The sequence below is a fragment of the Apiospora kogelbergensis genome (genome assembly GCF_038363985.1).
Source record: "Apiospora kogelbergensis strain CBS 113332 chromosome Unknown utg000001l_segment0_segment0, whole genome shotgun sequence".
In the NCBI taxonomy this organism is placed as follows: Eukaryota; Fungi; Ascomycota; class Sordariomycetes; order Amphisphaeriales; family Apiosporaceae; genus Apiospora; species Apiospora kogelbergensis.
Window position 1 is genome coordinate 7540465 of NW_027117418.1, and position 14271 is coordinate 7554735.

The 14271-nt window shown below is 52.7% G+C and overlaps 2 protein-coding genes across 2 annotated transcripts; both read left to right on the plus strand.

The window, feature by feature from the left end:
* Positions 1-6084: 6084 nt before the first annotated feature.
* Positions 6085-9731, plus strand: PG998_002430 (uncharacterized protein; the record flags this gene model as incomplete). The annotated part of the gene is made up of 6 exons (XM_066869248.1): positions 6085-6795; positions 6848-6957; positions 7013-8195; positions 8261-8565; positions 8616-9338; positions 9395-9731. 6 exons carry the CDS (start codon positions 6085-6087, stop codon positions 9729-9731), a joined length of 3369 nt encoding a protein of 1122 aa, XP_066737663.1.
* Positions 9732-11336: 1605 nt separating this feature from the next.
* Positions 11337-12373, plus strand: PG998_002431 (uncharacterized protein; the record flags this gene model as incomplete). The annotated part of the gene is made up of 4 exons (XM_066869249.1): positions 11337-11657; positions 11736-11823; positions 11906-12094; positions 12177-12373. 4 exons carry the CDS (start codon positions 11337-11339, stop codon positions 12371-12373), a joined length of 795 nt encoding a protein of 264 aa, XP_066737664.1.
* Between the last annotated feature and the right edge of the window lie 1898 nt (positions 12374-14271).

Below are 14271 nucleotides of genomic sequence, written 5' to 3' on the forward strand. Positions count from 1 at the left end.
GCGCATCTGACAGCCTGTCAGTCAGTCACCATCGTCGCTCACTCGTACGAAGGCTCTAGGTTAGACTTTGCTTGCTCCCGGAAGCTGATTCGGGAGGTTTATTTGATTGGATTGCAGCCAAACGGTTCTGCAAAAACATGATCGGCGTCGGCACTGCCGGCTCTGAAGGGCTCTCGACGGCCCACTTGTTCAGGTTGATCAATTTGGCTCTCATGGGTATCACGTTGATGGATGCCTCTTCTTTCCACTCCTCACAAGAGTGCAACTGAAGGAGAGGAGAATGTAGCATTCTGCGGAGATACGCTGAAGTAACCTTTACCTACATGGCCAGAGAGCTCCACGCTTTAAACTCTGGCAAGGGCAGGCTGCAATGTCAAATCATTTTATTAGCACCACCAGAACGGGCAGCGGGCTGGAAGGGAAACCCCTAGCCGTCGGCCTAGCCTAGCCCGCCGACCTTTTGACGTCGTTATCGGATGAGGAAAAGCTTCTAGTGCGTTTCTAGCAGACTGTCTAGGGGTCCCGGATCAAGGCACTAGATTGATGCCCAGTCGGCCTAATCAATCAGTTTGATACGAGCGTCCATCTTCAGACGACGGCGTATGTAGTTCCTTTCCTGTAGCGAGGGGGAATGAGTCGCGCTGGTTGGGGTTCCCGAATGTTCAGCTGCCGTGTCTCGAGACACCATCAAAGTTCGTTGCTGGGATGGATTTTCAACCCGGCATCCCTCTGCTTCTGGCCAAGATGGAAGTTCCTGGATGAAACCTTCGCCGGTACGAATCAGGTAACCTGGCACATCTAGCCTTTGGCTTAACAGGGGTGGACAGGCGCACTTCACCAGGAAGCAGGACAATTCTTCAAAGGTTCCAACCTGCTGGAATTCGCTGTAGCATGTTATTGGTTACATACCCCAGCTCAGCATCGAATTTCATTTTTGACCCCTTGCTGTTCGGTTGCGATCGGCCAACGGTGATGTGTGGAAGCACAGCAAACTTAGGTGAGCCGAGCACTGGTATGTAGTACGGATGCTCAAAACAAACCGTTCACACAAACCATCAGGGAGGCGTTGTCCTCGCATCGGAGTGGTGGTGACACAGCTGTGCCGCAACCGGTTTGATATGGGGGAGAACAATTTCGCAAACTCTCGTCGGGCTTGATAGGTTGATGGGATAGCTAAGGGCTCTCTGCATGGCGTGGCCGCCCAGGATGTGTAGGATGTGTACGATCAGGGGTCTCAGAGTTTGCCCTTTCACCACCACGTGGCTCCGTTGCTAGATCCGGTACAATGACGGCCTTCTTCGTATGTTAATTATGCTGGGGATATACCACCGGTCACGGTGTCGGTATGACCGACTTGGTTTTATGCGCGCAACGGCCTTCTTCAGAAAACCGTAGTGTGCAAGATATAACTCTTCTCACCGCCATCTAGTTATCCATATGTATGTATGTGCCAGTGTATGTAAAGACCGACTATCCGCATGCGCGTTCGTGGTGTGGGTGTGCGCGGCGACCCGCTTAGCTGCTCGACATCATATATGAGGGTCCTTTTCTTGGAGCTTGAGACGATGATCGGCGCAATATTCCAACTAAGGCTACTAGCTATTCGTGAAGCAGGTTGTCGCACCCCCAGTTATGTCATTGGCCTTTTCGTGTAATTCGTTCCTGTTTTCACAGCCTGGTCCATGATTGCCCCTCTTTGGCACGGTTTCACCGCCATGGTGCATTGATTTGCTCCAACCGCTTCCTCTTCGGACAGAGGCCGACAGAAGCAGAAGGGACATGGAGATTGGAGATACTGGTTGGTGTGTATTGCCGTATCGAGAGTAGTGACCGGTGAATATATCTGCGCTAGTTGCCCAATGTACATCTAAATAAAGCCGTAGAAAGGCGAAACTTAAAGATATTGTCGGACTGAAGGGCGAGTTCACGGACATAATAGCGCCTAATATATAGTGGTGCTTGAGCTTCTGGAACACCCTCAATTGCAGCAACTCGGGCCGCCAATGTGTCGTTCAAGATATGAATTGTCCAGCGAACACGGCGCCTTTCGCGCACCCTGTCCATCGACAGCCATCTCACGTTCGTTATGCAAGTCAATGAAGGAACCCATGTTGCTGCAGCTTCCCTCGCGTCGAGAAGTCGATCATGTGTCCCACTCTAGGTACTCTACCACTTTTAGAACTTGCATGAAGCCATGGCCATGCCGTTGAGCCTTGCAGCACCAGCAGCAAGCACCAGCAGCAGCCGAGCACCAGAGCCGCTCTCTCTCTCTCTCTCTCTCTCTCTCGCAAATCGCCAGCTAGGCAATCCACCGTACCCATCTACATACCCATCTTGCCATCTTGCCATCTCGCATTCGCCCATACCGCTTGGTAGCATAATGATGCAACCAATGTGACAGTCTCCAGATGATCAATTGCATACCACACCTTACTTCGCCTCTTACATATTCTTAGCATAGCTGACGGAGTCAATTCGGCGGTGTCGCCTGTGTGTCTGCTGCTAGAGGTTCACCGCCAGGATGGCACTAGGTTAATCTCGGGCCTCTGAAAGATTCTAGAACCGAACCTTGCGACCCAGTTGAACGACCTAGGACATCAGCTCGGGTTCAGCTTTAGCGAGGACGCCATGTAGCTGGATGACACCAGCGATGATGCATCGAAGCATTTCGGGATAATTGATATTTGACAGCTGGGGAGGTGGGAGACAGCCTCGCGAACGACTACCTACGCGTAAGCATCGCCTCAATTGTACCCAGATGGCCGAAAATACGACACATTAATTGCATTGCAATCGCAGTAAGATACCTTGGCTGGGCTTACATACTGGCGAGATGTGATCTTCACCCAGCACAGCACAATATGTGTGTGATTGAGGGGCAATTGCCTATGAACCCACCCCCCTACATCTCACTTGACAACTCGAATTGAGTTTGGAATTGGGAGCTTTGGGCTGATGGGCTAGACATCTTAATACATGAAGGCGTTAACCTACCCCAAGGTTCCAGGACGAAAATGTCTCATGGTGGCACGAGGTATGCCGATCAAAGCAACGGCAAGAACAACAGTACTCAATGGCTGGTCTGACGGGCTGTCAAGGCCAGAAGGTAACCTTAGCACTTGGCTTTTATTAGGTCGCCAGCCACAGAGATTGCCAACGATATGACGGATCGTGTAACCGAAGCATGCAAACTGGTGTACTGGGCTTCTGTGCTGGGGGCCTGGGGCCTGCCTGTCTCCAGCATTGATCCTACACTATCCCATTACCGATCTCGTTCTGTTTTTGTGGCTTGGTACCTACATCGCCCTTCTCAGATTGATGGATGGGTTGATTGCCAAAAGCAAGGCTGCTGACCAGACAGGCGGTACGTTTCTCAGCCAGGTCAGCCGGGCTTACAGATAATGAGATGATGTACTTGGACCGACAGGATGGAGAAGATCCCGAAGACCCAGAGAGGTCTGACAGGCGCTGGCATGGCGCAGCATTCGTTGCATGCATTGCATTCAAACGAGCGAGCGTGGAATCGCATACCAAATGCATACATACAGGCCCTGATGCCACATGCCGCTCCCCCTCATGCTGAGGGTTTCAACGTCTGAGCGTCATCCGTCCGCATCACTGGAGGGCCGAGGAGAAGGAGGCTTCTTCAGAATTGTGATACAAGCTGGGAGTGGTTGTGCAATGTAGTGGTGGTAGCAGGGGAGGGGCGAAGCCATAGCTGTATTAGTATGTACTGTAGGAACGAACGGTCAACAACGGTTGCTGGCCAGCCGGCCGCCTCATGGGGTGTGCGTGTGCGTGTGCGTGTGGCCATTTTTTGTTCTTTTCTTTTTCCTGTTCTTGAGTCTGCCTTTTGCATCCGCATTTACCATTTACCCCACTTTCTGCAATTACCTGGTTTGGACAGCTAGTTGCTGACGGATTTGCAGTTGAACTCGTTCCATCCATTGTACCCGCAGGTAGAGGAACCTGGCATTGGTGCTCCCAGTCGGTGCAAAAAAGCGTCCGAGTAATACGGCATGCACCTATACTGTACATACATACATACATATATAGTAGATCTGGCTGCATATGTACCACACATCCTTCTCCACCGGCTTACATACATACATGTAGCTTCTCGATGGAGGTTGAGTCCTTCTGCTGCAACTGCAACAGCATCGCCGTCTTCCCTCGGCTTGGTCGCATTGGCGATTGCCATGTCGCCGTTCGTTTTCACGTTTCTTTTTCCCCCGAAGAACGAAACCTTGGGCCCTCGGAAAGTATAACAACGGTACCACACCCCGCCCCGTGCCACCAGTGCCTTGCAAGCACCGTTGTCGCCTTTGCGAGATGCAGTGGAAGTTGAATTGGAGAGCGGGCAGGAGAAGAGATGGCACAGGGACGAATGCGGGGACTCTGCTTGTTTAGGCTTGGGCTAGCAGCGTACCTGTGCAGTAGATCCCATCTACCCAGCACGACCCATGTCAGCAGCAACTTCCACTCGTTCGAGGCGACTGCGACTAGGCAAACAGAAAAGCCCGTCTTGCATCTGGCGTCTGGCGTTTGGCGTCTGGTGTCTGGCTTTCTGGTAGGGCAGTAGAGCAGTAGAGTGAGCAAACGGCGACCAAGCGAGCAAGCCAGTAGGAGACGAGAAGACAGACCAGACTAGAATACCTCAGCCTGCACCCGTACTCCGTACCGGCGCTCATCTCACTCCTCCCCTCTTCCCTCTCACTTTTTTCCCTTTCCATTATCTTAGAGCAATCCACAATTTGTTTCACCAAAAGTCACCGCCGTCACTTGAGCCATTTGGGTTACCTCTCACGAGTCGTGAACCGTTCATAACTCTTACTACACACTACCGACTATACACTATTTTATACATACATGCCTGTCTATCTACTACATACTCCGTACTACTATCCAAGTCCAGTCCTAGCACGCGGCGTTTGCCTGTATCCTCGCTCCTGAACGGGAGTGGCCGCAGACTATTGGCCTTCCTACCATAAGCTACCGGCCTTCTTCATTGGGATCTGACATCTCTTCTTGTACCTGGCCGTACTGAGGAAGCGGAAGAAAAAGAGGGAGAGGAAGAGGAAGAAGCAGAGTCGCGCGGTGTGACCGGACCTTAGGGCCATACACACCACCACCATCACCACCCGCTGCACTACTATCAACCAGACCCTTCCTACGACGACGACAAAACTTGTATAGTATATTGATCAACTGCAGCAAGAGGTGTGGAGAGGAGTCGCCAAGCGTGTATCCATGTACTGGCTGTCGTCTATCGCGACGGCAGAGGTACTTTCGGTACCTACTTTGGCCAGCCCACCTCCTGCTCCCCTGGTCAGCCGATCCCTGCTCGCTCATTACTGCTAGCTCTTTCAGTTTTTTTTAATCATTTCTTTCTCGAGACAACTCGGCAGAGCTACAGGGTCATCGGTACGGTACCCTTGTCTGTCCACCGGTGCTTCTGGCCGATAGTTCTTGTCCTGCTTGTCGTCCAGGCAAAACAACACCTCGAGCTACCTACCAGCTACATACTAGTTGTAAAGTGTTATTGATTGACCTTGACCCTCTCTCCCTTTGCTTGATTTCCGAATCTCCTGTTGCATTTCGAGGGATACTCGGCATCTCCCTGAGCTTCACATCCTACCGAACGCCCAGTTCCTCTCCACCCACCCCCAAGCACGTTCCTTTCCTGAGGATCGAAGCCCCGTCCGTCGTCTCTGCCCAACTGCAGATCCTCTTGCCTTGGGTCTGTTTTTTTCCTGCTGTAGCTTTGAAAGCTTGCACCCGAGAACCTGGCACGTCGATTTTCGCCGCAGCGCGCCTCACATCAAGGGGTGACAAGCTTCTCGAACACTCCTCCCACGAAAGACAAGCCCAAGTCGTCCTATGTCATCGTAACCAATTAGAACCGCCGGACGCACCACTATAGGGTCCCTACGCCCTCTGCATTTGCCTGGCTTCCCGGCGAGGTACCTTGCCGGCAACATCCTATGCCAGCCGGCTCTGCAGTGTCTCACTGATGGCCTTTCCTCTCCTTTAACTGGTTTTTAATTCAAAGCGGCCTATGTCACTACATATATCAACCTAAACATGGAATCTGGACCCCCCGAGGCCAAACGACCTCGTCTCACAGCTGTCGGACCGTCGCACTGGCAGCATCTTCCTCAACCTCAGCCAACCAATCCACAACCACCGCATTCCGCTGGCCCTCATCACCCCCAATTGCCTCCACCGCAACAATACCAGCCGCCGCCTCCTCCTCACCACCATCATCCGTTCTCTCGTCCTGGAGAGCTGCCTCCCAACCCGGTGCAAGCCCAGCTTGACGAGCGCCGGCATCATGAGCAAGATCGATTTGCGCCACCTCCAATACAGGACCACCATCGACATCCTCCTTCGCCAGCGCATGTCCAGCCGCCATATCACCAGTACCCCCGAGATCCTCTTGTGAAACCTGACCCTGCTCAAGAAGACATGACACTCCCTCAGCTGCGCCGACCGAACTCGACCGGCAATGCGCCAGATGGCCTGCCGCCTACCACTCACCCAATGGCTCATCCAAATCACCAGCAAGACGACCACCGAAGGCCCCCGAGTTTTGATAATGGCCCGCAATACCCTCAGTCGCCTGCCATGTACCGGCCGCCCGGGAACTACACGCCTGCCCCTCCAACGCCCGTCCAGCTCCCTGGCCACTACGAACCTCAAGGCCATGGATATGGACATGCCCCGAGCCCAGAGATGGCATACCCGCCGGTGGCCATTGCGACAGCTAAGAGAAAGGCGCAACGTGCTTCCCAGGTAGGCACCAAGCTAGAGCGCCTATGCACTCCCTCACTAACTCTTATTGCAGGCTTGTGATAGTTGCCGACAGCTCAAAGCTAAGTGTGACGAGTTGAAGCCGTGCAAAAACTGCAAGGAGAAGGGTATTCAGTGCAACTACCGAGAGCCTCCCGCGAAGCAGTAAGGTCCTCCTACTTGGTCCTGTTCGTGTTGTTGCTTGCTAACAGGATGATAGGCCCGACAAAGTGAGCGCAGACATTTTGGAAATCATGCAAAGCCTAAAGGCGCAAATCAGTTCGCTTGATGATCGTATGGATAAACAAATGAACCAGATTCACAACAACTACAAGCGATTGGACAACAAAATCGACAAGTTTGTCGCGAATGCAGGTTCACTCGAGAACGTCAAGATGGAGTCGGTCGAGGACAGCCATGACTTGGCGCAGTCGCCTGCAGACCTCGACATATCTCAAGACGAGGGGGATGGCGAGGATGAGATGCAATCCGACAGGGAGACGAATGGGGAACCGGCGATGACCAAGGAAGCCGCCGATCAGGTTTTCCAGCAAGCTAACGAGATCGAAATCGAGCAAGAGCCAGAACCACCCGTCGATCCAGGGAAGCCGTCAATGCCTGCCAACCACACAACCCTCGCGGGCTTGCTTCTAGGATGGCCCTCAATCGCTAGATTGGTGGAATCCACTCTAGAGACAGAAAAGATCCAGCACGTGAATGAGTTTCCGATCCGACAAGAGCAACAGCGAGGGTTGCTACGTGTTCATGGCAAGGGCGAAGGCACCGACATGGAGGTCAAAAGTGTTCTCAAGGAACCTCACTATAACGACCTTATGACCGATGTGAACGACATGGATGGACAAGGTTCGGATGCCCCTACGCCACCGCCAGGTGAGAATTGGGGACAGTGTGCGCCGTTGAACGACCCCAACCTCAGCTTATACAAGGGTGGCCCTTTGAACGTTGACGGTACCCCGGACTTTGACCATTCGAAGGTCAGGAAGTACGTGCAGAGCTTCAAGGACAACATTCTCTGTATGCATCCGATCATTGTACCGAAAGAGCTCGATGCCCTCGTCGCCAGGTTTCTATACAGCCTGCCAAGGGAAAAAGATAAGCAGAGCACTAGCGCGCCGCCATCTGCGAAGTTTGTAGGGTCTGGCAGCGCTTCGAGCGCCACCATGCCGGAAGCGGGCACGAAACGGAAGCGATCTCCTGCAGTAGACGAAGCAAATCAGCCAGTGTCACTTCAAAAGGCGAATTTACCGTTCCGGAGTATCCACAGCGCGCTTGTGCTCTCTGTGCTCGCCCTGGGCAAGATCTGCCTACACAAGGGCAAGCTTCCAGACGTCGTCAACGAGCATGACAATGCCAACACCCAATCCCCATCTGTCCGGAACGGGGTTCCAGTTTCGCCTGTTCAGGGATCCCAGGGCTCGCCGCCGGGCGCTCCGCTTCACCCCCTCAGCTATCCGGACTTCCATCCCCGAAAGAGAACGAGCGAATGCTTGGCAGTCGCCGCTCTTCTCTTCAAGGGGGTCTTTCGATGCCCAAGGGCGCGCACACGCTGAAACGTAACCTCGACGTCATACCGGGACTTGAGTACTTCGCCTTGGCCACCGATATTGTAGGAAGCCATATCGGAGGCGCAAATCTGAAGCACGTGTACACCTGGATATTCCTCGGCTTGTACCACGGCCAACTAGGACGGGTGATGGAGAGTTGGGCCTACATCGCGCTTGCAGGTCGAACACTCCTGGTTTGTCTGCGCCCGTAAGTTACCTTACCCATTTAAGTGCAACCTGTGTACTAACTTTCTGCAGGAGCATGTCACGGCTTAGTCGGTACGCCATTCTTGGTGAGAAGATCGGGAAGATGAGAGATAATCAACTCGCCTTCGCATTCTGGACTTGCCTCCAACTCGAGAGCGACATTCTTGCTGAACTCCGTGTTCCGCAAACGGGAATTCTGCATTATGAGGAGCAGATGCCTTATCCAAATATCAACCTTGCTCTCCAAGGGTACAGCAACGCGATCATGTCGAGCTATTCAGCTCAACTCTACCTTCGAAAACAGCTAAACCTGATACATGAACTCTTCTACAACCCGAGCTCGAGAAACGACAGGACGACAGAGGAGAAGATGGAGTACCTGCAGACATCTTTGGAGAGAAGCAGACATCAGTGGGTGCCTGCCGAGTTCACATTCACGGATAAAGACCCTCCTGCCGGAGATATTCTCTCAGCACGACTACGAGCGAAATACTGGGGATCCCAAACCATTCTTTATCGTCCGTTTATAGATGCTATCCTTCACCCGGACAGATCTACGGATGGTCTCTTCTCCCAGACCCCGCGCGCTCTGTCGGACGTGGTTGACACCTCGATGTACACCCTTCCGCCAAATATGACGGTCGAGACCTTCCCGCGAGCACTAACCTACGCTGCCCGTGGCATCAATGCGCTTATTGAGAGCACTCGGGCCTTCCATGGGCTGGATCCCAAGCATCGCCTTCTGGTGACCAACGTGTTCACCACAGCTCACGCGTAAGTTTCCGAGGCTATTGTAGTTTTCTGCTGGCAATACTGACATATCTCACTAGGCAATGGGGTAACCTTCTCTGCTTAGCCGCCTGCTACCAGCACGAGGTTCTCTCCAAGTCCATCCCTCGCGAATTACTCGCCGAACTATTGTCACGAACCGTCGAGTTTTTCAAGTTGACATCATCGCCATCTAGTCCACTTCAAGCCGATCTCAACATGTTGGTAGCAATATCCGAGAAACTCGGGCTTACTAGGGAGGAATTGGATCCAGGGACGAACTCGAGCTTCTCAAGCATGACAAGCACCGGGCCACAACAAATGGGGCCACCATATGGCGACTATTACTCTCCAGGCAATGGACCGCAGTCGATGCCGCCCCCTCATTCGGTTCAATGAGCTTAGTCTGATCCCGATGGTATTATGTGTTACGACTCCCCGGAACGGTAAAGGAGCCACCGGCCCTCGCCAGGACAAGGCGACTGGATTGGCACTTTCCGGACCTTGTACAAAAGAAAACAGATGTAGGGTTCGCCCGCAAGACGCTTGGTATATATTTTCAGCAAAGCATGACAGACCATTTATTGTTGGTATAGCACTGAGTTTTGTTTCAATTTACCATTGACATTAGGAGACCATTATTCATTAGCGGCGTTGGTCTGCGAAGTCTTTTATTTTCATTTATCATTTACAGCAGGCTTTCTGGTTAGATATGGGCAGCATGCATACTTCCGCCTTCTAGGGCGTGGATGAGTACACAATGGCATTGGTGCATTTTCTGGCAATACCCCACGAGGAGGATCTAACGCCATTCATTTGATTCGGGATGTTGGATGCGAGCGATTTGGTATGGCCTTGGATCGAAGGTGCCCCATACAGGACGTCGAAGACTCTGGGTAGCTTATGGCGCAAGCCAGTAAGGGGGTGGGTGAACAGCTAGTCCCGGCTGCGAAGGGACTTGGGGGCACGGCCTGATGGATTGGAAATTGGAATAGGGGGAATGGACAGCAGCAGTGTCCCACCGGACGTATGGGCATGATGGTATGGGGCACAATGGCAGACAGATGCGCAGCCTCGGTGCAGCAGCAAGCGATGATGTCTGTCGGTGCAATAGGGGGGGCAAAGGGGCACCAGGGAGCTGCAGCCGCCACTGCTACTGCTACTGCAGGGTCATGATGTGGCTTGGACTACCAAGGCTCCAGGAGAGACGTGAGCATGAGTCAGCGAACGGTTTACTGTAGTGAGTTTGCAAGACATCCCATACATGAATGTATATAGTCAAACATGTGTCAATCCCTGGGCTACAGCGACAAGCCGCCATTGTCTGTGTCTCGGAAGCGTGTGCGTTGTCAGCGGAGGTGCGTGCGTGTGTGTGTGTGTCAATGTTTACTAAGCCCTCAGTCCCCTGATCCGGAGTCGGGATCTATAACAAGATGAAGCCGGACCCCCCGTTATGTCAGGGAAGGTGGTCGGGTTTCCTCTTTTGAAGCGCCTCCAGCCCCGCACCCACAAATGCAGGCAGCCCAGCCCAGCCGCCAGCCTCAGCTTCCGTCGTTTGTTGCCCCGCATTCAGATGGCAGGCAGGTTCTGGGCAGGTACCTAGAAGTTGCCTCTTTTCAACTGCTACTTGATATGTACTTGAGGCAAGCAGTCCATCCCAAGCAAGTACCGGTACCTCGACAGCTGTTGATGAATCAATCAGCCATCCATTCGCCATCCATTCGCATAGTCCCTGCCATCAAATCGATCAAGTGCGCACGCACGCATCCACGCTCATCATACACCCACCACTGAAACAAACGTCGCCGCAGGTTCTTGATTTGGAAAGAGGGAAATATACAAAGAGCCAAGAAAAGATGCGTCCCTAGCGGCCCGACGCTGGACCAGATTTTATCTCCGAAAAATAAGACGCTGTTGTCGAGACAGGCCGACCGACCGCAGCAAGTAGCAGCCAAGGCAGGTTGGTGGTTCCGCCCGCCCGCCTGCCCCCTTGTCTGTGTGGACATGTCGTCGTCGTCTTCCACATCGATACCGCAGGCCCTCTGGGACCTGCAGATCCCCGTCTACATCACCCACGTCGCCGCCCCCAACAGCCCTTTCGTCGCCGCCGTGCCGCGCTTCAGTTACTTGTCGCTGCTGCTGCCGCGCCTTGCTGCCTACTTCGGCCTGCCCTGCTCGAGCTTCCACTACGAGGATGTGTTGCTGCGCAACCTCGCCACGGGTCTGCTCATCGACCTCTACCAGCCGACCCTGCCGTGGCGCTTGACTGTTGGCGATGGTATGAGTTGGGATATCGGGGATACATTCCTCAACAGTGTCAAGGAGGTTTGTCTTTTATCTTATTCCCACTAGATTTATTTGCCTATGGAAAGAATCAAGGAAAATGCTAAAAGGGGTATACAGGCCGACTTTGTACGAAATGGCAATGCGAACAAGATCATGTCACTTTCCAAGGAGAAAACGACAGCGCTCTGGAACGCCATTCAGGACAGTGAGTTGTCCAAGTCATGTCAACTCGTAAAATCCATCCTGGTCGCTTTTGCTGATCTCGCACGACTTTGTGCATGCAATAGATGATTTCAGGGCGTTTCAAAAAGTTTCTAGAAACCTTCTGGACACTACGCGAGATTTGAGGAATGTGCCCATTCGGCTGTACATTCCGCAATCCCCCGGCGGTAACGCAGCGGCGGCCGAGGGCAATAATAATGGCGCAGGCTCTTTCAAGGTCGTGCAGTCACTTGTCTCGCCGCTGGCCAACGAGCGTCAGTACCATCTCCCCCAATGGACATCGCTTGCCCCTTTCTTCTTCCTACCTCGAATCATGTATTGACTGATCTCGAATAGGCGCACCGCAAACACTGGGGGTAGCTCTCCGAAGTCTCTTGCCCAAGCTGTTTCCTAGCAGCCGGGACCCCGTGCTGGCCAACGTCATCCTCCACGGCGCTCATGTCCCGTTCGCAGCGCCGCTGGTGGAGCTGATGCAGGAGGCGGCTTACCCGGATGGCTGGCTCTGCTTCGTCGTCATACCACTTGATGCGTAGAGCCGCATCAGAAAGGTAGCTCGCTTTTCGTATCGTGGGTAGACTTGCAAGACTGGCGTTGTGGTGTTTGTTGGGGGAGCACGGGGTTCTCAGGGGCCGGATAGGGGCAATATGAAAACGAGAGGCGGAAGAAATCGGGCTTGCCTTTTCGGTCATCACACGTCGTATGAAGTGATAGACTCGACATATCCAGGTGTATCACAATGAGGCGTTGATGCATATGTGGACAGTCGAAAGCAATAGCAAGGACCAAAGGGTCAGGGGATTTGTATATCCGGACTTCGGCCCAGGAAAGCCATTCTTTGGTACGATCGACAGGATCAAGTGGGCTTTGGGCTTGGTTTACCAGCGGCTGCTGCCGAAAGTAGGAGGGAAGTCGTACGAGTATCGCATAATCCGGCTCGTTCACGTTTGTTTAGTAAAACCAATGATGCTGCTACTTCCCGCCATTGCTATGTATGCGCTCGCAAGCAATGTTCCCACGAAGCCTCTTGCAGGTTTCATGTAGATGAGTTAGCGAGCGGGTTCTTAGGTTTCCATGTGATTGTTTACTGCAAGGCTGCTTTAATCTGGCTAAATCATTGTGATTGGATACATGATACGCTCGCTCCCAAGTCGAGTTACACGTTGCATAAGGATGCCCATGTTCCGTTGGTGTTGTTTGCTATTGTCATCATTATGGCGGGCGACCCATCCGAGCCTGCCCACGTAGCACATGATTCAAAACAACCCTCATCCGGACAGCGTATGGATGGATGTATGGATGACAGTTTCCGAGACAACAATCACAGGGCACGCAGGACAATGAATATACCCATCCATCCCATTGGGCATCAGCCAAGAAATAATAATAAAAACCAAGAGGGATGGATGCCTCGGGAGAAGTTGCTGCTGATCAGCCATCTCCCTCGTGGGGTGGCGCGATAGCCGCTTAGTCCCCCATCCCAAGGCGAGCCCATTCAAGGGAGAAGCATGCCCAGTGCATATCTCCTGCTCTGTATGAGACCATTGAATGGACAAGTAGAGTATGTTCGTTCGTGGCTGGGCGTTGGAGGCGGACGGGCGAGACTGCACTCGGGGCCCTCGGCAGAGACCAAGAATAATACCTTTCGCCCGTACACTTCGGGCCTCATCGGTTCGTATGTGACTTCAAGGTGTGTGTGTGTCGGTGGGCGCATATTCGCACCTCGCTTTTTCTTCGTCGAGGAGGACCGAATAGGCGCGCGAGAGAGAGACTGCTGACGCAGTCATGACCTGTTATTGCTGAAGTTGCCAGACATCTCCATAGAAACTGACTGGTGGATTAATGATGACTCAAGTGTCAATATGATGTTTGATAGGTAAGTACTTATATTTAAGCAAATAGCGACGAGCGGCGTCCATAAGTCTCTGGCTGGCTGGGTGTGATAACGGAAGCCATTGGTTTCGTGAGCAGGGGTTCCTATTCGACCATTGCGTCCTGTTGTGGTGTGGCGTGGTGTGAGCTGAATAGCATTGGATTTGAACCACTCACAGCCTATGTGTAAACGATGATGCTGCTGACTGTAGATAGATACCTGTTCAGGGAATGCAGATTACCTAGTGGCCATCAACGATCTTCACCTTACCCACGAACTACTTGCTGGGCTTGCTTTTTTTCCTCGTCTCTCGGCCAAACATTTACACGACGGGACGAGCCGCAACTTACATCACTTCGGTTGCTGTCGTGAATATGAATTGTCATAAAGTGACTGAGATCTCGTAAATCTGGAAACGTTCCACGACACCCTCACAAAGAGGTAGTGCTTTGCATAGATCAGGAAACGACATTAAGATCATTTTTGTTTTGTTTTGTCCAGTTGCAAGCAGTCGGATTGCCCCAAGAGGCGGTATGGCAGTATTGTGAAGCTTAATGGTGT